This window comes from Mesoplodon mirus (genome assembly GCF_964341445.2).
Source record: "Mesoplodon mirus genome assembly, chromosome: 18".
In the NCBI taxonomy this organism is placed as follows: Eukaryota; Metazoa; Chordata; class Mammalia; order Artiodactyla; family Ziphiidae; genus Mesoplodon; species Mesoplodon mirus.
Genome location: NC_138994.1, coordinates 42760687 through 42785213, shown reverse-complemented (window position 1 = coordinate 42785213; position 24527 = coordinate 42760687). Strand labels below are relative to the sequence as shown.

The 24527-nt window shown below is 45.3% G+C and overlaps 1 protein-coding gene across 4 annotated transcripts in view; it reads left to right on the top strand.

Moving 5' to 3' along the window:
• The window catches only part of MYOCD (myocardin), a 93533-nt gene that overhangs the window by 62436 nt on the left and 6570 nt on the right, over positions 1-24527 (top strand). For 3 of the 4 annotated variants that reach the window (XM_082604985.1, XM_082604987.1, XM_082604988.1), the window contains 7 exons: positions 230-402; positions 3390-3515; positions 8336-8580; positions 10242-10395; positions 17365-18303; positions 20618-20761; positions 21966-22094. In XM_082604985.1, the coding sequence (XP_082461111.1) occupies positions 230-402; positions 3390-3515; positions 8336-8580; positions 10242-10395; positions 17365-18303; positions 20618-20761; positions 21966-22094 (1910 nt within the window). The remainder of the gene's footprint in view (positions 1-229; positions 403-3389; positions 3516-8335; positions 8581-10241; positions 10396-17364; positions 18304-20617; positions 20762-21965; positions 22095-24527) is intronic. The other variant, XM_082604986.1, reaches the window with a different exon arrangement.

The following is a 24527-nucleotide window of genomic DNA, read 5'->3' as shown; positions in this document are numbered from 1 at the left end:
ATGATAGACCTTTGATATGTCACTCATTCGTCCCTGCCAAACGTGTCCCTTTTATAAACACAAGTTCCCCTGTATGGAGTAAATAGAGGGGAAAGCAATTCATTTTAAATTTATCTCCACTCCTACCTTGAACTGGAAGCATCTAAGGAGGTAGGTAAGTGCTCCTAATACGGATGGCACACTGAAGCACTGCCACTGACCCGGTTCTTCTTGGCTTTCACTCCCTCAGGTAACCAGGTGAGTTTCTCCAAATCAGCGGATGCATTTGCCTTTGAGGAGGACAGCAGCGATGGGCTTTCTCCCGATCAGACTCGAGGTGAAGACCTCCAGGGCTCAGCAGGATCCCCCCCAGATATGAAAGCTACAGAGACCCCTTTGGCGGGTCCTCGGGGGAAAATCCAGGTAAACAAACCACATCTCAGCCTGTCACCTCTTCAGTCTTGAAATCAGCAGTGCTGAGGTTGTTTTGCTTAGAGACCACAGAGATGTCTCTTCATGGCACGTCATCTGGATGCTTCTTCTCACCCTGTTCGGTCCAGGGGTCTGTGTGTAAAGGCAAAAGCTTCCAGATAACACCGAAAGGGAATCCCCAGAAATATGCCCTTTTGACTTATGTTTTCAGTATCTACTCTGTCAAGTAGATCTCTTTTATCTCCACTTTTAGAGACAAGGTAGAAATGAGGCTCCCCAAGATGAGATGACCAACTAACAGTCTCCTGGAGAGAAATGGCCTCAGCAGGGCTGGTTTCAAAGCCCGCGGTCTTTCCAGGCACTGAGTTACCACTGTAGGACCCTGGGGAGTGAGGAACAGAAGGCGCTGATTGGCTACAAAGCCGGAGCCCCGAGCCGGTTCTACCCTTAGCAGGCGTCTACCTGCCAAACCCCTGGAGCAAGGACCACTTCCAGCCCCAGCCCAAACACAGCATTCCCCTCTTTCTGGACAAATCCACAGATTGTCGAGATGTGAGAAATGGATATTGCACATACTGTTAAAAGCACATTTATAAAGAGCAGTATAATGGTGGCTACCAACATCTACTGCCATTATTAAGCACCCACTGTGTACCAGGGCCAGTGCTAGGCACCTTGCAAGCATTTTCTGTTAGATGTTACAGAGAAGGGAGTGAGGCTGAGTAGCTGTGTGGCCCCAGGAGCATGCAGGGCCCCCCCCCCAACACCTGGAGCTCCCCCTCTATAAGCCACACCCAGGCTTGCTGGGACCTTTCCTTGGCCTGGCAGGATGGTATTCCCAGAGCCCCCAGAGGAGATGAGTGTGAGGTGCACACAGGAGGGGCAGGGGTTGCACTCATGGGACAACGAGATGTGAATCTTTAACCACATCCTGGCTCTGGAGAGAACCCTCCGACCTCAGCCCCAACCCTTCAGGAGGAGTTTACTCCTCTTGGCCTCACAGGAATTATTCGATGACTTGAAATCAGATATTTTATATATATGATGTATATTTTATTAACAGGTATTATTTTATATATTTTAATTATATAGAGATATCTCATTTTTATTATATATAGATATTTTATATCTGTGTGTACTTCTCATTTTTTTAATTGAGGTATAATTGACATATACCATTATATTAGTTTCAGGTATACAACATAATTGTTCGATATTGTATATATCATGAAATACACAAAGTATACAATGTATACAATATCAGGTGTACAAAATAATTGCTTGATATTGTATCTATCTTACATATTGTGAAATATACGTGTATTGTGAAATACACGTGTATTTCACAATATGCACGATAGATACAATATATCATTGTATGTATTGTGAAATGATCACCAGGATAAGTCTAGTTCACATCCGTCTCCACACATGGTTACAAATTTTCTTTCTTGTGATGAGGATCTTTAAGATCTACTCTCTTAGCAACTTTCAGAGAGACAATACAGTATTGTTAACTATGGTCACCCTGCTGTACATTACACCCCCAGAACTTATTGTATAGCTGGATGTTTGTACTTTTTAAACCGTATTAGATAGTGTATTTGAAAACATTTTTACACTGTAAAGCATGCAGGGATCAGGGACAGTTTCAGGACTTATTTACCACGACCCTGTTTCCTGAAACTGTGCTGTTACCAGTCGTTGTCAGGCCCTTCTTCACTCCATCAGAACAAAGCCAAGGCTGCCCAGGAGGAAATGTAGAACAGGAGGGAGACGGGAGACAGAAAAAGCAGAGCCAAAAGAGCCGTACGTTTATCGTGCAAGAGTTTATAATCAAAGCATTTTTCCTTCCCCTGCATCCCACAGCTGGTCTTTGCAGCCCAGCTTCTTTGATAACATCAAACAGTACATCAGACCATTTGTGTCTTATTACTCTGACAGTGAATTCCTCAGCTTCTGATTTAAAGATGCTTTGGGGAGAAGACGCATTCTTTTCTTTTTAGCCCTCGGAGCGGGCAAAAAGGGAACAAACACTGAGCAATGCCAGGCAAAATGCAAAAATCATCTTATGTCAGTTCATCCGGCAACCTCATGTGACAGATGAGGGCACAGACTCCAAGAGAAAAGGATGCTACAGACCTTTGATAGGTGCTGGGGCTCAGGGAAGGGCTGAGCCGCTCGGGGAGATCGTGGAGCAGCCCCTTTTTCACAGTCATGGCCTAGGATTGTAGGGGAAAGAGAGAGGGCACTTGGTCCATTCAGAGTCCTCTGCATATGGGAACGTGCCTCTCGTAAAGGTTTTCCTGATACTACACACACACACACACACACACACACACACACATATACACACATGTACATACATATACACAGACATACACACACAGACACATGTATACACCCAGACACACGTGCAAAGGGATACATATATATGCACACATACATTACACAGGCAGACACACAAAGAGACACACATGCACACAAATACACAGAGACCCAGATGCATACACACACATACACATACCTACACACCTTCCCTCCATCTGTAACCCCCGTTTCATCTAACTTTTTTCTTGTCCTACTTTCCCCCAAAGTTCCTATACCCACTTCTCCCACTTCCTCTCTTTTTCAATCCCACTGTCAATTCCAACAGGTAGACCTAGCCGCAGGTAGGTGGAACCCTCACCCAGGGTGACCAGATGTCCCAGTTTGCCTAGAACAGGCCAGTCCTATACCTGTCTGCTGGAATAATTATTAATCATGCCTGTTTTCTCTCTTAAAAGTGTCCTCAACTGGATGACAAATTATATACACGACTCCTCCCGCTGGAGGACAGAATCTGATGTTCCTGAGATAAGAAGCTAGGATTAACACAGCAGACCTCGGGGGTGGGAGTGGGAGGCTCTACCACAACATTTCCACGTCACACGGTCTTTTCTCCTGCACCCTAATAATGCTAAACTTTGGATTTTTAGGATCTTATTTCTGGCTCAGAAAATGAAAGGAATGACTCGGCCCCCCAGCCCGGCAACCAGTCAGACCCGGGGAAGCAGGGGCTCGGCCCCCTGGGCAACCCCGTCCCTGTACACGCTGCTGTCAAGGTACGGTGGGCCGGCCTCCACGCCCGTCTGAGCACTCAGCTCACAGGGCCAGCTCGGGGCAGGGAGTGCTGAGTTAGGTCTGTCAACAGGGGGAGAGTCCCACGGACCCATGGACGTGTTCAATCCACTGGGAGCATCGCAAGACAGGAGTTGAGACATGGGCCATCAGTGCACATGGACCAAGATTCTCTTGCCCAGCAGGGGTGTTCCCTGCAGACAAAGACCCCTGCTGGGCAATGTTTGCCCTTCTTTGGAATCACAGCTCAGCCAGCCTATTCCTGACTTAAAAGGCTTCATCAGCTCAGCCTAGAGGTAGACACAACTGACCGCAGTGCACACAGGATTTGTATGTGGCGTAAAACAGGTGTAGGGCAGCTGGATTTTATGCAAGGGAAGCAAACCTGAAGGCCCTGCCTACAGCAAAGCCTATATCATTCAAGCCAGTCTCCCTGTGGAAATAAAGACAAAGCAGAGGGTTACACTCCCAAGAGACACATAACTACAAGCATGATCACATAGTTTTGGTTTAAGTTTCTCAGGATTATATCTAATAGTTCACAGGGCGCTTTCTCCTCAATTAACTGCCTGGTAGTCATTTGACTTTCTTCGTAATGTTTTATCCCAAATAACTTCTGATTGATTTGGGGGCATGTTTTCTCAGCTCTAAAGCCACCGCTTGATGCTGAGATGATTCTTAAGAAACATGTTTTGAAAAGGTTGTAAATTGAGTTGGAATCAATGCTAAAGTAACGGTGCCCACCCACTGCCCCCTCCACTGCATGTACACAGAAGTGGTTTTCATCTTATAAATGGATGGCGGGTATTTCTGATTCCCAGGAAAGATCCCCAAACTGCAGTGGCTTAAACCCAGCCTACAATCCACACAGCTCAACAGCATTGAAAATAAGTGGCTGTTGATGAATTTTGTTCACTGCAAGTGGAGGGTGGAGGGGATGATTCAGTGACTTCTAACGTTGTGTGCCAAGGGAAATTGCATCAGTATTTCTACCAAAGTATTTAAATTCTGCCTAATGCAAATGAGCAAAGCCTTCAGCCTCTTGGTACTAAGGGAGTATAATAGTTGCCCTGAGGAAGGACAGTCAGTTTCAATGAGGAGCAGGGCTGGTAACCACCTGGTCCAGCAGGACTGGCTGTTTACGTGAAAGCCAGCAGCTCTTCTGACTGGTCAGTGCCTGTGGGTTCTCAGCTGATGAATATTCATCATCTCTAAGCTAGGAGGCTACTAGAGGGCTTCTCAAAGAAGGAAGCAACCCAGCTAGGGAAAAACATCTCTGCCCTATCGACTGCGTAAGCTTCACATAAGTCCATTGAGAGAATGCGCAAGAATACTCTGAAAACTGTAAAATCCTCTATAAGAGAATGGTGCTCACATTGCAGGCCCCAAGTAGTACATATCAGGTTGAATAAAACATGATTCCTGGGCTTCCCTGGTGGCACAGTGGTTGGGAGTCCGCCTGCCGATGCAGGGGACACGGGTTCGTGCCCCGGTCCGGGAGGATCCCACATGCCGTGGAGCAGCTGGGCCCGTGAGCCATGGCCACTGAGCCTGCGCGTCTGGAGCCTGTGCTCCGCAACGGGACAGGCCACAACAGTGAGAGGCACGCGTACCGCAAAAAAAACCAAACCATGATTCCTGCCCTCAAGGAGCCTACAATCTAGTCTGATGTCACAGCCACCACTAGTCCATATGGGGCTTTGAGCAAATAAGAAAAATGTGCCCCAAAGAACTTGAATAGACATTTCTCCAAAGATAAACAAATTGCCCAACAAGCACACGAGACGGGGGTTCCATGTCATTCATTGTCAGGGAAATGCAACTCCAAACCACGACAGAATACCACTTCAAACTAACTGGAATGACTAAAATTTTAAAAATGGAAAATAAGTGTGGATGAGGATGTGGAGAAATCGGCACCCTCATACATTGCTGATGGAGATGTAAAATGGTGCGTCTGTGTGGAATGCAGTTTGGTGGTTCCTCAATAAATTAAACACACAATGACCACGTAACCCAGCAAATTCCACTCCTAGATACACACCCAAAAGAATTGAAAACAGGTGTTCCAACAAAAATGTATGCGGGAATATTCATTGCAGCTGTATTCCCAATAGTCAAAAGTTGGAACTAACCTAAATGTCCATCAAGTGAAGAATGGATAAACAGGGCATATCCATGCAATGGAAGATTATTCAGCCAGAAAAGGGAATGAAGCACTGATTCTTGGTACAACGTGAATGAACCTTGAAAACAGGCTGCGTGAGAGAAGCCAGACACAAAGCACCACACAGTGTCTGATTCCATTTTTATGCAGTGTCCAGAATGGGCACATCCATGGAGACAGTAAGCACGTTCGTGGTTTCCAAGGGAAGGGGAGGATGGGGAGTGACTTCTTAATGGGGGTGGAGTTACTGTTCGAGGTAATGAAAATGTTCTGTAACCGGGTAGCAGTGATGGTTGCACCACATTGTAAATGTGCTAAATGCCACTGAATTGAAAATGGTGACGGGGGATTTTTATGTTCCTTGTATTTTACCGCAATACAGAAGGAGAGTCCCCTTCCCCAGGTGGCCACAGCCCCCCATCAGGGCCAGTAGCCTCGGAAGCAGACCTGGGGCTGGATGTCCGCCTCCCTCCCCCCTCAGCAGGGTCTGCAGCAGTGTGACCGTTACGGGGCAGCCTCAAGTGTCATATGAGACATGCAGAGGAGAGACCTCACCGTGGGTTAGGGAAGGCTTCCCAGATGAGCCAGGGTTTGAGCCAGCCTCGAAGGATGAGCCGACGTCAGACAGCAAGCAGAGTAGGGAGTCGCAGATGGCAGAAAATGACAAGGAAAAGAGTCAGGAGGGGTAAGCCATTGGACAGGAGCATGTTTAGGCAGCTTGCTGATGGTCTCCTTTGCAGGCTGGAGTTTGGACTTCAGTGTGCCGAGCAGGATGGACAAACTGAGTGCAGGTGGCTTGGGGGGCGTGCTGCGTGCCCGGCGCAGGGTATGTGCGAATTCGAGGCAGAAGGCCTTGAGGAAGTCGTGCCCTCTCTAGCTGCAGGCCCCACCGCTCCCTCTTGCCTCACACTAACTTGCTTTCTACATTCATGCCCAAGTCTTAAACCACTGGATTTGGGATCCAGGTCTGCTTTAGTAAGATGACTGTGCTCCGCTTCTATTGGCCATGCAGTTCTAGAAAGAAAACAAAAGCAAACCCACAGCCTCAGTATCCTCTGGTGTCAAAAATATGAAACTGTACAGTTCCAGGGATTCGGAGTTCCATGGGTTCAGCGGCCTTTGCCCCTCACTATCCAGAGAAAATGGTCCGATTTTCGTACCTTCTAAAACGTTCAGAGTCCCTATGTTAAGGCGACAGCTAGAGAAAATGCCTTAGCCCCTGACTGAATTGCTAGACTCAGGGCTGCAGCTCCCCCAGACAAGCAAGTTCTAGGGGTGGGAGCGGAGGCTGCACCAGAGCAAAGCAGGGCAGAGCTGACTGTAGGAGCCCTGCAGAAACTATCCCAAGTGCAGAAGACTGATTCATTACCTGGAGCGCTAACCGATGAATGAGCAGGGAGGAGAGCCCCCAGCCCACGGGAATACTTGAGTTCATTGTTCATTGGTCTCCAAGAAGAAGCCTCCCCGAGAAAACACAAAAAAGGCTTCGGTGGAGGGATGCGCTGAGTCAGAGAAAACTTTTGTGGTTAAAGCGGGGAAGCTGCCCAGTCACAACATGCCCGCCGGCTATTCAGGAGCGCCCTCTTCTGGACACCGCTGGTACCACACCTTCCCTCCCACTTGTCCCCAGATCCCCAAGACTCTACCATCACCATATCCATGTTCCTTTCAATCTTCTGTAATAAAGTCAGGGTTTGGAAATGTATGTTTTTTACCCGATTCCAGTATGGATCTATTGCTTTCCAATCTATGGAGGCCTTTGGATTTTAGGAGTGGGTTATAAATATAATCACACTGTCCTTTGAAATCTGTTACTATTTCAACAAGATGTTTCACCATCTTTCCATTGATTACTGAGATCGAAAGTCGAGAATGTTTTTCCCAGCTTGCAAGTGAGGTAATTGAGATGTCACGAAGTTGGATGATTGTACCATGTTCAAAAATGTGTCCTCACTTCCGAGCCTGTGTCCTTAACTTTTTTCAAGGGTCCAGATCGTGCTCCATGATGGGTAACTTCTGGAAAGGTCCCAGTGGGTGACTGACCCTTCCCGTAGTCAATAAAGAATCTTTAGTTCAGAGGATGTCACTTCCTGATCTTATATCAGTGTTTGATGGGAAGGGGAATTGATCTTACATTTGAGGTAACAAAAATCCACATTCTGGATTTTCAGAGGCAAGCTGAACTTCATCTGAGTTTATGTCATTAATAAGTCAGCGTACTAAGGGCTTCACTAAAGGTGATTACATGTATACAGATGAAAGAGCTTTCTTATGAATCCATCCCAAGAGCAGAATATCTCCGTTAGGCCGTCAGGTGGTTTTAGGTTAAGAAGGTGTCCTCATGAAACACAAGTTTACCTCCCCCTCTCCTCCGGGAAGGAAATTCTCCTCGAGCCACTTCTAAGGCTCAAGACCCCCCGCCTCAGGGGTGTCCTTCCTTTGCGATGCATTTGCAGTGGATTTGTCCGTTAGGTACCTTAACGTCCAGGATCTCTTTGTGCATCCTGCCTTTGCTGTATTGTGTGTCGGGGGTTCAGGAACATCCATCCCATGGAACCTCCTAGAGATATATTCATGATGCCAAGCCATTCCCATCCATCACCTAAAGCACATGCCGTTTCTCCATCCGCTTTGCAGTCCAAGTCCTTGAGCGACTGTAAGAACCGCCACAAAAAGCCCAAGGACCCCAAGCCAAAGGTGAAGAAGCTCAAATATCACCAGTACATCCCCCCGGACCAGAAGGCAGAGAAGTCCCCTCCGCCCATGGATTCCGCCTACGCCCGGCTGCTCCAGCAGCAGCAGCTGTTCTTGCAGCTGCAGATCCTCAGTCAGCAGCAACAGCACTGTTTCAACTACCCCGGGCTCCGCCAAGCTCAGCTCACGTAAGTCAGGCAAGCGCAGGCTGGCGCCTGGGGGCAGACGCTGGTGCTGGCTTCTCTGGCTGAGGCCCCTGGGGACCCAGCGAGTCCTGCGCTGCACCGCATCCTGGTGTGTTTAGAGTATGACTGTTTCGAAACCACGCCCACGTTTTCAGGGACAGAAGGCCGGGAGGAAGCACGTACATCAACGCCCCTGATAAGAGGCCTCTTTGGGGAAAGTATTAGCACTAGAGTAATGGCAGAACGGAGGGGAGGGACCATCTAAGAATGTAGCATTGGAATTGGGAGCCAGTCCAATACTGATTATGTTTCAGGAATTGGCTCAGGGCTGAGTGACTGGGTGACAGCCTCAAAGATTGACTCCTGAGCCCAGTGTGTGGTCTCACAGTGAGGTCACCTTGTAAAGGGTCTTTCTCCTCAACCATAAAGTTGGGATGTAGGTTCTCCCACCTGTCTCTGTTCAGCTTCGGGTCACGCTGGTGATTATGCCGCGTGCTGTACGCGATCAAGCTTCGTGCGCGTGCTCCTTCCTCCCCAGAACAGGGCATCTGCTAAATCACAGATGGACGGGCCTCTCCCGCGGCCACAGTCTCCACTGCTCCCTCTTGTCTCCCCAAAACTAGCTTGAGGGGTGCTTACCACTTGCCCTCTGGCCCACTCTGTGATTCTTCCTCACCCTGCCACTTCTACTGATTTATTATTACATTTATTACATTGCACTGACTATTATTGCTGATGTATTTGTTATTACACGCCTGATCCTTCTGGGCAATTAGCTTGTGATCCAACCTAAATGCAAGCCACCCCCTAAGGGTTCTGGTCACCCAGTTTTCCCCACACTGACAAGCAACTCTCTGACACCAGCTGGGCGTTCTACAATTCAGCTCAATTCCGATGCTCTCTCCCCGGAGATCGTGTCAGATCCCGCAGGTTGAGGGCTCAGTCCCACAAGACTGCCCCCTCCCCCTTCAGACACCAATCACAAGTCCAAGCTGTCACCTGTGCTTCTGACCGGCTACAGATGGGAGGTTCCAACACTCCCCTCCTTGGGTTGGATTAATTTGCTAGAGTGGCTCACGGAACTCAGAGAAACATTTTACCTTTAGGTAACCGGTTTATTGTAAAAGCACGTAACTCCCCATGGGAACAGCCAGATGAACGAGATGCTTGGGGCAGGGTATATGGGAGGCAGGCAGAGCATCTCTGGCCCCTCCAGGTGCACCCGTCTCCCCAAATCTCCACATGCTCCCCAACCCGGAAGCTCTCCAAACCCCATCCTTTTGGGTTTTTATAGTGACGTCATTACGTAGGCACGGCTGATTAGATCTCTGGCCATTGCCCATCAGTTTAACCTCCAGCCCTCTGCCCTCCCCAGAGGTCGGGAGTGGGACTAAACGTTCCAGCCCTCTAATCACATGATTGGTACTCCAGGCCACCACCCTCCATCCTTAGGTGGCTTCTGAGAGTCACCTCATTAGGATAACGAAAGACAGTTCTGTGCTCTCAGGCCTTAGGAAATCCCAAGGGTTTTAGGAGCTATGCCAGAAGCCAGGATGAAGACCAAATATACATTTCCTATTCTAAATCACAGTATCACACCCCCAGATATATATTTGACTGCATTTGATTGTATTTTAAGTGCTTCTTTTTTGTTTGTTTTTCAGGGAACCAAATGAGCAGGTGGTCAGAAATCCAAACCCTTCTTTAGCACCGCTGAGCAATACCCCTTTGTCTCCTGCCAAAAACAGTTTTTCTGGACAAACTGGTGTCTCTTCTCTCAAGCCAGGCCCACTCCCATCCAACCTAGATGATCTGAAGGTATACGGTTTGACATGATTTTCTTTCTTTCTTTCTTTTTTTTTTTTTTTAACAAATATATATTTTTTAACCACTGTGGTTGGACACCCAATAGAACAGAAGACTGTGGGCTCCCAGCTCAGCTCTTCCCCTGGCTGTGCAGCCTTACGCTAGTCTCTTAATGTTTCTGCATGTCACATTCCTCCTTTGCATGAATGAGTCATTGTAAGAGTCAAATAGAATCATATACATGATAGCCCTTAGCGCAGAGGGCGGCTTTGAGATTGATACAAGTTTCCAGTGGCCAATTTCACAATGAACTTTTACCAGTCTCTTGAAATAAGAAAAACAAGAGCCATATCAAGAGCTTTTCATGAATCTAACTGTGTTCAGTATATCTGACCCATCTTTATTTGAAGCATTTATTTCCCCACAATGTTTTGAATGTCAAAATGTCCTTTCCATCAGGAAATGATGGCAGCAGTGGACAGAAGTTGAGTGTTTCTGGTGTTTTATTTCTTTTTCTTCCATCAGGATGCTATTAAATAAGGAGAATAGTCCTTACTTAGCAAGGTAAAATGTTGGGAACCCTATGTCGATAATATAATTTAAGACAAGGTGCTGTTCTATTATGAAATCCCCAATTCTGAGAACTTCTGCCCCGAAGTGTAGCAACAGCTTCTTAAATGATACACGTGTGCTAGCAGTTGACTCTGGATCACACTCATGGATCTCAGTTCACTGAAAGGACGCTGGCCTTTGAGTTGAACCTGGTGTGTTTCAGAGCAGTCCTCAGGATTGGCAGATTCGTCCATCCAGTATTTACAGAAGGACAGAAAAGGATGGAGGCAGGGCCCTTGCGGGTCTCCAGCGCGTGGGCACACCTCCCTCCAATGCCTACTCCAGCTCAATGATTGCACCTCTTTACCTGGTTTCCACCCCACCGATTACTCTTCCCCCCAAGAGGATCTTATCATTTTTCCCCAAAACACTAAATTCCTAAAGGCCCCCGTGGTCCTCACTGGGCCAGTCTTATGGCCCTTCCCCAGCCCGCAGTCCTCCTTGGTCATCCTCCTTCCCATGCTCAGCCCTCAGTCATTATCTCCTTTGGGGGAAAAGTAGGATTGGGACTCTTTCAAATTAGAGGAGATTCAGTGGCCACCAAATGTCAACACTGGTAGATAAAATGTACCTTGGGCTTTGATATCAAAGGTTTCTCTATTCCTTACACTTGGAATAAAAATGCTTAGGTTTCGTCGAGTTTGGTTCAATTTGGCAGCTATAAACCTAGAGGAGGATGTCAGGTTTATGATGATGCCCTCCAGAGCAGTGGTCCCTCACCCTCCACACCCCCACAGATCATCAATCCATAGAGATAAAAGTAGTTTCTCTCACCTGGAAAACTTTATGCTCAGTGAAGTAAACCAGACACAAAGGGACAAATATTGTGTGCATCCACTTCTGTGAGGTCCCTGGAGTCCTCAAATTCATAGAGGCAGAAAGTAGAATGTTGGTTCCCAGGGGAGAGGGGAATAAAGCGTGAGTGTTTCATGAGTACAGAGGTTCAATTTGAGATGATGAAAAAGTTCTGGAGGTGGGTGGTGGTGATATTTGCACAGCATTGTGAATGTACTTCATGCTGCTGAACTGAACACTTACAAATTATTAAATGGCAAATTTTATGTCATATGTCTTCTACAAAGATTTTTTTTTAAGTAGTCTATCTCTGGATGGGATCTTGGATCACATAGGACTGGAGGTGTCTTGGCCCCAAAGAAAACATAGTTCAGATATGATGTGCCACCTAGCAGAGCCCCTAGAGGTGGTTTCCTTGACATGCACATGCTCAGAATCATTGGCTGGTTATAGTTACAATAATTAGCAGAGGTATAAGAAGATGGTGGTGGTGACAGTGAGAACTACCATTTTTTGAGTATAAACTATCGGTCAGCCATCTTTCAGAGGTTTGCTTTAGAATTGAGTTTGGGAGTGTGCCTTCCTCTGCAATTTTTCAGAATAGTTTCAGAAGGAGAGGGGTTAACTCTTCTCTAAATGTTTGATGGAATTCACCTGTGAAGCCATCTGGTCCTGGTCTTTTGTTTGTTGGGAGTTTTAAAATCACAGTTTCAATTTCATTACTTGTGATTGGTCTGTTCATATTTTCTATTTCTTCCTGGTTCAGTCTTGGGAGACTGTACCTTTCTAAGAATTTGTCCATTTCTTCTAGGTTGTCCATTTTATTGGCATAGAGTTGCTTGTAGTAGTCTCTTAGGATCCTTTGTATTTCTGTGGTGTCCACTGTTTACCTCTTTTTCGTTTCTAATTTTATTGATTTGAGCCCTCTCCCTTTTTTTTCTTGATGAGTCTGGCTAAAAGTTTATCAGTTTTGTTTACTTTGAGATTTGCTTTAATTTTTGCCCTACAAGATAAGTTTTAAATGTAAACATAATAAATCAGGATCTTAACGAGGTTAAATGAAATGCAAGTTAACCAGCTTCTCCATGACAAAACTGGGGCTTGAACTCAAGTGACTGATGTCAAAGGCTTTGCTATTGTCATTCTCGAGAGTGGAAAGGGGGCGGGGGATAGATGGGAGAAACCTGAACTGGGCTTGACTACTGGGTGTATGGGGAGAGGTGTCACCTGGGAGAGTTACAGCAGTAGCAGAAATTGGGAGGGTAGACTGAGGAGATGGTTTCAAGGTTTGTTGGCAAGTTCATTCAGTTTAGAAAAGTTGAGCACAAGTACCAGCAGGACAACCAAGTGAAAAAGTCTAGCCAGTTTCCATCAGTTAGACGTATGTCAGCCTCACTCAGCTCACCTGTGCTGTCAGGGATAGGAACAGAAATCTTGGAATCGTTTGCATAATGGGGAGGGTTGGAAGTAGCACAGCAAGTGAGATAGAAGGAGAACAGAATGGAAAGAGTGGGAGGGAAAGATGGAGAAGGCGGAAAGGAAGGAGAGAAGAGGAATAAAGGAGGAGAGTGACAGAACCACATGTAGGGAAAGGAAGAAATAAGAGGACTTAATGCAGGTAACCCTCAAAAACAGTAATCAGAAAGGTTAGGCAATGAAGGTGATGTTTTCCAGAAAAATGCTTCTGTTTTGATGCATAGAAGTGAAAGGGGAAAAGCACTGAGAAAAAAGTTTGATTTCTCATTAAAAAGTTATACGTGGTAATTTGACAGTATATGGATTTTTTTGTATCCTGCTTCTAACAAACTGGAGAGTCAGAGAGCCAGAGAGCATGGGGGGTCGGGGGAGGAGAGAGAAAGTAAATGGGAAGTTTAAAAAATTGGGAAAATATTTGATGGATATTAAGAAATAATTATTCATATTTTAGGTGTGATAATGATCTTATATCTATATTTTTTAAGAACTTACTTTTTAGACAGAGATACCAAAATATTTACAGATTAAAATATATAATTTGCTTCCACATAATTCAGGAAATGTAGGGGAAGAAGTAGTTTGGGGTATAAATGAAACAAGATTGGCGTATAAATGAAACAAATGCGGGCTGATAATTGTCAAAGCTGGTTAATGGGTTTGTGGGTTCACTACACTTTTCTATTTACTTTTGTGTATGTTTGAAATTTTTCATAATAAATGGTTTAAAGTTTTATCAACGATTAAAACCCCAGGGAGGGACTTCCCTGGTGGTCCAGTGGTTAAAACTCTGTGTTTCAAATGCAGGGAGTGCGGGTTCAATCCCTGGTCGGGGAATTAGAATCCCACATGCCGCATGGCACGGCCAAAAAATTAAATAATTAATTAATTTAAAAAATAAAACACCAGGGAATGTAAGAAAGAGGTTTATACAAATCTTTGTCCCAAGCAAGCCTACACAGCATAATATTCTGAAATTTATAGCAAACTGGACTGAACAAGTACTCATTTTATTTTAGAATATGAGCTGCATTATTTAATAATGTTTAAATTATTCAGTGCCAGAGCAGATTCTAAGAATAAACGTAGAACTCATTAATTTTAAGTAACTCTAAATTAAAACGGTAGTGAGTTGCCATTTTGCACTTTTTCAAACCAGCAAATCTAAAAGAAAATGGTAAAACAATGCTAGCCAGGCTAGGGGGCCGAGAGCATATTTTATTGCTTGTGGTACGGTAAGTTATTCAAATCCTTTTTGAGATAACTTTAAAAATAACTCTTAATGTAATATATATTCACTATTGAAATATGATAGTGTATAAAAAAGTGAAGAGTATTTTTTTTGTCTGCACAGCACGTGGAATCTTAGTTCCCCAACCGGGGATCAAACCCGTGCTCTCTGCAGTGCAAGGCGCAGTTTTAACCACTGGACCACCAGGGAAGTCCCAAGTATTTTAAAAGACAATTAACTCACAGATTCTGTATGCTTCTAGACTTAAAATATGCATGAACATGTTTGGTTTTAAAATAATTATTTTAAAATAATTATGTGAACATATACTTTGGGCATGCTTATCCTATTTTATTTATCATGGACTTTTTCATAACGTTTAATATTCAATAAGATTTTTCTTTTTAATACTGGCACATCATTTCTCCACCTCGTTGACATCCCTCTATTGGACTTTTAACTTGCTTCCAAATTTTTGCTATTAAAAATATAATTAGTGGGCTTCCCTGGTGGCGCAGTGGTTGAGAGTCCGCCTGCCGATGCAGGGGACATGGGTTCGTGCCCTGGTCCGGGAGGATCCCACATGGCGCGGAGTGGCTGGGCCCGTGAGCCATGGCCGCTGAGCCTGCACGTCCGGAGCCTGTGCTCCACAAGGGGAGAGGCCACAACAGTGAGAGGCCCGCGTACGGCAAAAAAAAAAAAAAAAGAAAAAAAAATTTATATATATATATATATATATATATATATATATATATATATATAATTTATTAATTTCTCTAATTATCTCCCCAGGCTAAATACATGGGAGTGGAACTCCTAAACCAAAATATATAACTATTTTTAAGAACTCTTGATCCATATGGCCCCATTCCTGTCCTGAACATTTGTGGCAATCTATTCCCAGAGGTAGTGTGTTAGGGCAGCGCTTCTCAAGCCTGAATGTGCCCAGTGAACCACCTGGGGCTCGTGGTGAAATGCAGATTCTGATTTGATAGGTGTGGGGAGGGGCCTGAGATTCTGCATTTCTCCCATAAGCGCCAGATGCTGTCTGATGCTGCTGGTCCAAAGACCACACTTGGAATAGCAAGGTATTGAAAAGCTTTTTTTTCTTAACATTTTTATTCAGTTATTTTTTCTGCTACTTCACTGACACAGTGTTATTATTCATTTCTTTGTCAATTTGGTGAATACAAAGCTATGTACATACTTATTTTATTTGCATTTCTTGGAATACTAATGATGGTGTACCTATGTTATTGGCCATTTTTCTTTTAATTTTATCTTTTGTTTGTGAAGGGTTGGATCATGTCCATTACCCAGTTTTATACTGGGTATCAGTCTTTTTCTTTTGATACATTGAGCTTACTAACACTTGATTACTTGCCCTGCAATTATCTTTTAATGAGGTGGCTATTTGCATTTGCATTTTCTTCCAGTATTTTTGACTTATAGTTTTCAATTTTTGTGGTCAATATTTTTATTATTACTCTCTTTGCTTTGAGGTTCAAAAGATCTTTCCCTGCAAAATATCAGAAGAATATTTCCCTATAGATTTCTGGCTGTTTTATGGAATTATTGACATTTAGGTATTTAATATGTTTCCCATTTTAATTAACAAAAGTAATATGCTGATGTGGGCTATTTTGGAAATACAGATAAGGAGAACCATTGTTAAGATTTTAGCATATTTTTATCTAGACATTTTCATCTTGCAAGCATAGGTTTAAGTATATATATATATATATATATATATATATATATATATATACACACATACACATATTTATATAATTCTTATAGAAATAGAATCAAGCAATTCAAACGTTTCTCACTTAATCATATACCATAAATAATTACTCATTATTCTATATCAACAAATAGCATCAGTTTTAATGGATCTAAAGGGTTCCATCATGTCTATCATATTTTTACATATCTGTGATTTATGAACACATGTAATTATTTCAACCCTGCAATTTTATATAATATATATATATTATATAAAATTGCAGGGTTGAAATAATTCCATGTGAATCAACGTAATAATAATAGCAAACACACTGCACTAACAATTTGTGAGACACTACTCCAAGCCCTTTACAAATTTTAGGCCATTTTAATCCTCACAAAAATGTATAAGGGAGGTACGGTCATCCCCATTTTACAGAAAGATCACTGAGCTGGGAAGAGGCGGGGCCAGGATTTGAATGATGGTCTCATCTCCGCACATACTTCTCTCAATATATGACTGTTACCAAGCCAGTCAGTAAAATTAGGACATCGATGGTGATGCAGAACTGCAAGGCTGAGAACCTGGTCCTGGGACCAGTAGCATCTGCATCCTCTGGGAACTTGCTAGAAACCCAGATTCTCAGCCCCCAACTCAGACCTGCTGAATCAGGAACCTCGGGCTGGGACCCAGCTGTGCTGTAATGCTCTTGCCAGTGGTGGCAAAGAGGTGGTGGACAGGGTACTCAACTAGGATGCAGAGGTCCCGGGGTGTCAGCCTGCTTTGATGTTGTAGGTTGAGGGCTGATGTCCAAACCCAGGCAGGTATCCGTTTTCTCACCTGTAATGTGGGGACAAGGACCAGGATGGGGGTTGGAGAGCAGTAGACCAGATAACTGCCGTGGTTCACTTGAGCTGGACATTTCTATAATCTGGATCCATGAAAACATGGTGTATGCCAATATTTTCAAATCATGAAAATTGTGCAAAACTGATGCACATCTGGTGTAGGGGAGGAAATCGGAAACAAGGAAGGGGACATTATAAAATCCCATTTGTGATGTCTTAAAGTTTCTGTAACAATAAATACATTTTTAAAAGATTGTCATTAAGCAGTGCTAACGACGGCCTGGTTTCTTTAGGTCTCTGAGTTAAGACAACAGCTTCGAATACGAGGTTTGCCGGTGTCCGGCACCAAGCTGGCCCTCATGGACCGGCTTCGGCCCTTCCAGGACTGTCCTGGGAACCCTGTGCCCAACTTCGGTGACATAACGACTGTCACTTTTCCTGTGACACCCAGCAACGCGCTGCCCAATTACCAGTCCTCCCCGTCCACCAGCGCCTTGTCCAACGGCTTCTACCACTTCGGCAGCACGAGCTCCAGCCCCCCGATCTCGCCCGCCTCTTCCGACCTGTCGGTGGCAGGGTCCCTGCCGGACACCTTCAACGATGCCTCCCCGTCCTTTGGCCTGCATCCGTCCCCAGTCCACGCGTGCCCCGAGGAAAGCCTCATGGGCAGTCTAAATGGGGGTTCCATCCCTCCTGAGCTGGACGGACTGGACTCCGAGAAGGACAAGATGCTGGTGGAGAAGCAGAAGGTGATCAACGAGCTCACCTGGAAACTCCAGCAAGAACAGAAGCAGGTGGAGGAGCTGAGGCTGCAGCTGCAGAAGCAGAAGAGGAGCAACTGTCCCGAGAAGAAGCTGCTGCCTTTCCCGGCCGCCCCCATCAAGCAGGAAGACGCCACCTCCAGCTGTCCTTTCGCATCCCCGCAAATAGCTGTGAAAAGACAGAGCGCCTGCTCGGAGGGCCAGCCGCCGGCCCGTGAAGATGCTCAGCTCCTGCCCCTCGGGAACACTCGCTGTGCGGAGCCCTCAGGTCAAACCAGCGTAATTTCTTCCACATTCCTCAGCCCGCAGTGCTCCCCACAGCATTCGCCCCTCGGGGCTGTGAAAAGCCCGCAGCACATCAGTTTGCCCCCCTCGCCAAACAACCATTACTTCCTACCCGCATCTTCGGGCGCCCAAGGAGAAGAGCACAGGGTCTCCTCACCTGTCGGCGGCCAGGTGCGTACTGCACAGGTAAGAACTCCTGGCCCCGTGCCTGGTGATCCCGTCCTCCTGGAAGCGGGATGTGGATGTGCAGCTGCTAAAGAGCTGACGTTGGAACTTTTCACGGGGAGGGTTTGCCACACACCCAGTAGCAACTTCCAGACGCCACAATGCACAAGCCTTTACAGTAGAACGAACTCGCTTCCGAGGCTAGCGTGGCGAACTTGTTCTGGAAAGGGCTAGATCATAAATGGTTTGGGCTTTGTGGGATGTACAGTCTCTGTCACAGCGCCTCAGCCCTACGCCTGGATCACGAAAGCAGCCATGGACAACTGGTAAACGAATGCACGTGGCTGTGTTCCAGTGAAACTTTATTTACAAAAACAAGCCAGGGGCTGGATTTGGCTCGTGGGGCTGTTCCCAGGACCACTTGGTATCAAGCCTTACCATAGGCCAAACCAACTCATCAAGAGGGCCAAAGAGGGAGTTACCATGGCCATGTAATGGTCTGCATAGTACAGATATTTACGTACTGTGTGCCAGGCTCTGTTCTAGTCTCTGGGGATCAGTGCTGAGCTGGCCAAACAAAATCCCTATTCTCATGGGGAGACAGATAGTAAACAAAAGGTATAAGTAAGTATTTAACACATTAGAAGATGATACATTTTACAGAAAAAAGGCAGAGAAGGGAGATTAGGAGTTTGGAAGTTTACAACTTTAAAAGGAAAGGCCCGGGACATTTGAAGGAGGTAAAGGAGAAAACCTTGTAAGTACTTGAGGCAAAGGCATTGCAGGCGAAGGAGGAACAGCAAGTGCAAGGGCCCTGTGGTAGGAGCATGTGTGGAATGTTCAAGGACCAGAAAGAAACCAGTGTGTTTGGTGCAGAGCGAGAGTAGGGATGGCTTAGAATAGTGACCAGTTCAAAGACAAGACCAAGGTGACCATCCAGGACTTTCCTTTTATCCATGAAAACAAAGAATTATTAGGAAAGTCTCTTTGAAAAAGACAGTTACGTTATCAAAAGGTTCTGAAATCCATGTTATTAGAAAGGGAATAGGAAAAACACTTACATTAATTGGATGCCTGCCATGTACCAGGTCATAAGAGGCATGTACGTGAGTCATCTCATTAATTGTCACAACAACCTTACGAATTCCAATTTATCACTCTTTGCTATTGAGGAAAATAAGGCCCAGGGAGGTGAAGCCAGTTGCCCAGGGTCACAGGAACCTAGGTTTATCAGATTCTAAAATGCATGCCCTTTTCCCACTGAATATTCTCTACCCTGGGAGTATAAGGCGTGGCCATAGGTAAGGCGAATACATTTTTTATGAACCCATCAGAACAACACATTCATGTGAATGATGCTCAGTCCTCAGTCAGCACTCTGGGAGGAGAAACTTACATGGATTATCATCCTCATTGACAACAGGTATTGAGTGCCTCATGTCCTAGGCAACAAAGGTAAAAATAGCTCTTGAAATATACAGCTGTGGACCAGAAGGTGCTCAGTTGAAGGATATCATACCATCAAGAAGAACTACCATTTGTACAGTCATTGATGGTTTACAAAGCACTCTTTGTAAAGACATGAATAAGTCCATAATAAAAAAAATTAAAAGATAAAGAGCGGGCTTCCCTGGTGGCGCAGTGGTTGAGAGTCCGCCTGCCGATGCAGGGGACGTGGGTTCATACCCCAGTCTGGGAAGATCCCACATGCCGCGGAGCAGCTGGGCCCGTGAGCCATGGCCGCTGAGCCTGCGCGTCCGGAGCCTGTGCTCCGCAACGGGAGAGGCCACAACAGTGAGAGGCCCGCGTACCGCAAAAAAAAAAAAAAAAAAGATAAAGAGCAATATAGGATAACATCACTGATGGGCACTTGTGACATTAAATGCTGCATAAAGCATGGAAGTGGGTATTGATCATGAAGCGCTAGAAAAATCTGGAAGGCTTTGCAAATGGGTTGAACTTGAGAAGTGGAGTTGGAGAAGGAGAGTCAGGAAAAGATCATTCCATGTGAAAAAACACAGGGAGGGAATATATACAGGGCCCGGAGGGATTAGTAGAATTTAAGCTCGCAGAGGGGAAATCATACTCGACTGTGGAGCGTCTTGAAGACTTATCCTGTTTAGATGTGGAGACCCTACGATTTAGATGTGTGGAAACCATGGAAAGTTTGTGAACAGGAAATGATACGTCCAAAGCCAGATCTGAGACTTTGGTGATGGAATTCAGGGAGGTTTGGAAAGATGAGATACCAGGGCAGGGCCTAGTTGTCTCAGCAAAGGTTACCCTCAAATATGCTGCTGGTGGCCATTTAATTTGTCCTTCTTCCTTTCTACAGAACTCAGGGGCACGTGAGGGCCATCCTTCAAGCTTCTCTCCCCAGCCTTCCAGCCTTCACCCCTCTTTCTCTGGAGCCCAGGCAGACAGCAATCATGGTGCTGGGGGCAACTCTTGTCCCAAAAGCCCAGGTGTACAGCAAAAGGTAGGCACCTGGGAAGAGGTTTAAACTGGGGGTTGGCTTTGCCTCTTCTCTCTCTGTGGCCCCTGTTCTCCAAATGTTGAGGTTCAAAGGCAGAAAGAAATGACATTTTGGATAGAAACAAGTCCACTTGAAAGGGACAGAAATGGATGTACAGATATAAGTGAGGGCATTCCAAGGCACTGTTTCCAGGGTTCATCCCAGAAATTATGCCAACGTGGTCTTGGTATGTTTGCGAAACATCATGGCAAACAGACCTGGTTCAGTGAAGTTCAAGATTGGAGTCAGGGCACATGGGAAAAAAATGTGGAGAAAGAAGTAGTGGGTCCTCGGAAAGGACTGAAGAGATGCAGAAAGTTGGAGTCACGGTGCAAAAGGGAAGAGATGATGCATGTCAGCAGGTGGGACAATCGGGGGTATAAAAGATGCGGGACATGGGGAATTCAAGGAGCAGTGGGAAGATGGTAAAAAGGAGACAAATGGGCTTCCCTGGTGGCGCAGTGGTTGAGAGTCCGCCTGCCGATGCAGGGGACGCGGGTTCGTGCCCTGGGCTGGGAAGATCCCACGTGCTGCGGAGCGGCTAGGCCCGTGAGCCATGGCCGCTGAGCCTGCGCGTCCGGAGCCTGTGCTCCGCGATGGGAGAAAAAAGGAGACAAACGTGAGACGGCCATGACACAGAAGTGCTGCAGGCCCCAGAGCAGGGCATCCTGAGGGGACAGGGACCCTGAAAGGTCCCGGGCACTGCACAGAATGCACTCACAATCCCCAAGGCTGGCTCATGAAGAGATACCCTGGCAACACCTGCCTGCAACTGTCTGCATATACATCCACTTAGGAATGAAACGGGGTGGGAGGTAAATCACTCTGGACATTCCTGGGTTGGTGGAGCTCTTCATGTCAGATTGGATGGACCCTTTGCTTTATTTTCTTTTCTCATCTCGCTTTCTCCCAACAGACAGGGTGTACCTTAGAGGGGGAGATGAATTTTCGAGGTTCCCATCCTGAGATGCCTCCAGCTTTGAGTCCATAGTGATGTGTAGCATTGTTAATATGTATCTGTGATATATATGTAACATAAATTTAAGCCCCAGCTTTTGTTTTCCCTTAAGTCAATGTTTGCAGAATTTAGCCTGTAGTTTCTAAAACAGAAGCTGTACCATTTCCGACGCATGGATTGATTGTCTTTCTCTGCGTTTTACTCACCCAGATGGCTGGTTTACACTCTTCTGATAAGTCAGGGCCAAAGTTTTCACTTCCATCCCCAACTTTTTCTAAGTCAACGTCAGCAGTTTCAGAGATAAGCCAGCCTCCGTCCTATGAAGATGCAGTAAAACAGGTAAGCACGTGATTTGTTCTTTACGGAAGAGCAGGCTGACTCAGTGGACGTGGTTTTACATGACGCGGCCTCACGCGTGGAGATTCTGTTGTTGAGCGTGTCTGTCACCTCCCTGCTGGAATGAGCAAAATGTCTAGATGCTCATTGTGGGGATGTGTTGTGTGTGTACAGATGCTGCCTGAGGCGGAGAGAGAAGAGGTTGGCTGGGCGCCCAGATGCCTGGGCTCGGTGCCAGCTGCCTCTCCCACTACCGTTGGGCAAGTATTCAACTTCTCTTACATAAAATGGAGACGATGTCTACTGCATAAGGATTTCAGATGATGCAGCATTTATCACATTGTCCAGACATGGGATAGGTACTCAAATATATGAGAGTAATTGCTGGGCCAGTCATTTCTAAGTTTCTTCCTAGTTTCAAAATTCAGTGATCCTAGTAAAATATGAATGGTTGCAGAAGCTGGGTAATCATGGAGGTTTGTTGTAGCCTCCACTTCCATTTATGTTTGAAAATTTTTCAAATAATAAGTTAAAAAAAAACCAGCTATGAGTGATCTTATATTTCAAATGGTCTGAATGTGGATAAAGTATCAGATGGCCCTCCGTGTGTGCTCAACCCAGAAAATACCATCTCCATCAGTTGCTGCACCCTGGTATCCCACAGAGCAAAATCAGCCTGCAGTTAGATTTCATTTGGATGAGAGAGTGTTTTAAATATCGGGAAATTTTATGCAAAACGTAGGCTTTCCCATTTCTGAAAAAAATCAGAGAACTGGCAACCCTGTAGGCACATCTCTGCCAGACAACCATTGCCTGAAACAAAGTATCCTTGCCTCCTTGGACCAGAACATGTGTTCTAACCTCTACCCCTCTCTCTCTTGCTCTGTGTTTGGCTCATTTACATTACCTGCCAGACCTTGTAGGCATTTAATGCAAATGATTCGTTCTCTAAGCAGTGCTGTCGCCCACGTTGATCATTGATGCCTCTGTTTTTTGGGACCCGGCTCTCAGAAGAGTGAGGTCAATATATGCCTCTGTTCTCCCCATTCCTGTCCCCTGGTATCTGTAAACATCAACACATCCTTCTTGGTTTCAAAAGAAAAAAAAAAAGGCCAGGCAAAGTGGACTTCCATAAACAGACTCTGCTTCACAACTCAGATGAGCCGGAGGGGAAGAGGTAGTCCTTACACATGGGGATAGATTCCACAAGCTGTCACAATGAGGAACCAGAGAAATGTGAACCGCGTTCTTGGGTCACATCCTCAGCACCCAAATGGGAGGCAGAGCTGAGTCACCTCATTTCTTATTTTGTTTATTTGGGTTCTCTCTCTTTTCTTCTTGGTGAGCCTGGCCAGAGGTTTGTCAATTTTGTTTACCCTTCCAAAGGACCAGCCTTTGGTTTTATTGATTTTTTCCTATTGTTCTTTAATTCTTCCTTCCTTCTGCTGACTTTAGGTTTTGTTTGTTCTTTTTCCAGTTCTTTTAGGTGGCAAGTTGAGAATTTTCTTGTTTTTTTGAGGAAGGCATGTATCACTATGAATTTCCCTCTAAGAACTGCTTTTGCGGCATCCCATAGATTTTGTACGGTTGTGTTTTCACTGTCATTTGTCTCTGGGTATTTTTAAATGTCCTCTTCAATTTCATCGTTGACCCGTTGGTTTTTTAGTAGCATGTAGTTTAGTCTCCATGTAAGCAATTTTTTCTCATTTCTTTTTCTGTGGTTGATTTCTAGTTTCATGCTATTGTGATCAGAACAGATGCTTGAACTAACTTCTATCCTCTTAAATTCATTGAGGCTTGTTTTGTGTCCTACCCAAGTCACTTCAAAGTGATAAAAATGGCCACAGTATATATGTGTTAAGGTGCCCATCTCCTGGGATGGAAACTTCTCAAACAACTGAATTCACTCTGAAGAACTCTGGGCTAGGGAGCATTCTGCCTCCTTTTCCCCTTCTTTTGTTTTAATAGATTGTTTTATTCAGTAGTTTTCCTGTCCAGAATTCATACTGAGCTTTAATCACACATGGTTCAAAAACCTTTAGTCAGTTACACTCATATACATAGCCTCATTATTCACAAAGGCCAAAAGGTGGAAGCAACCCAAATTGGTTGAATGGATGAATGGATAAACCATTGATGGATGTATGGATAAACCAAATACATATTCTGTACATACAATGAATATTATTCAGCATTCACAAGGAAGGACACTCTGACATATGATACATACAGCATGGATGCACCTTGAAGACATTATGCTAAGTGAAATAATCCAGCTGTAAAGGGAAAAATGCTGTATCAATCCACTTATCCGAGGTACTCAGAGTTGTCAAATTCAGAGGGACAGAAAATAGAATGGTGGATGCCAGGGGCTGGGGGAGGATGCAATGGATAGTTAGTGTTTAATGGGGACAGAGTTTCAGTTTTGCAAGATGA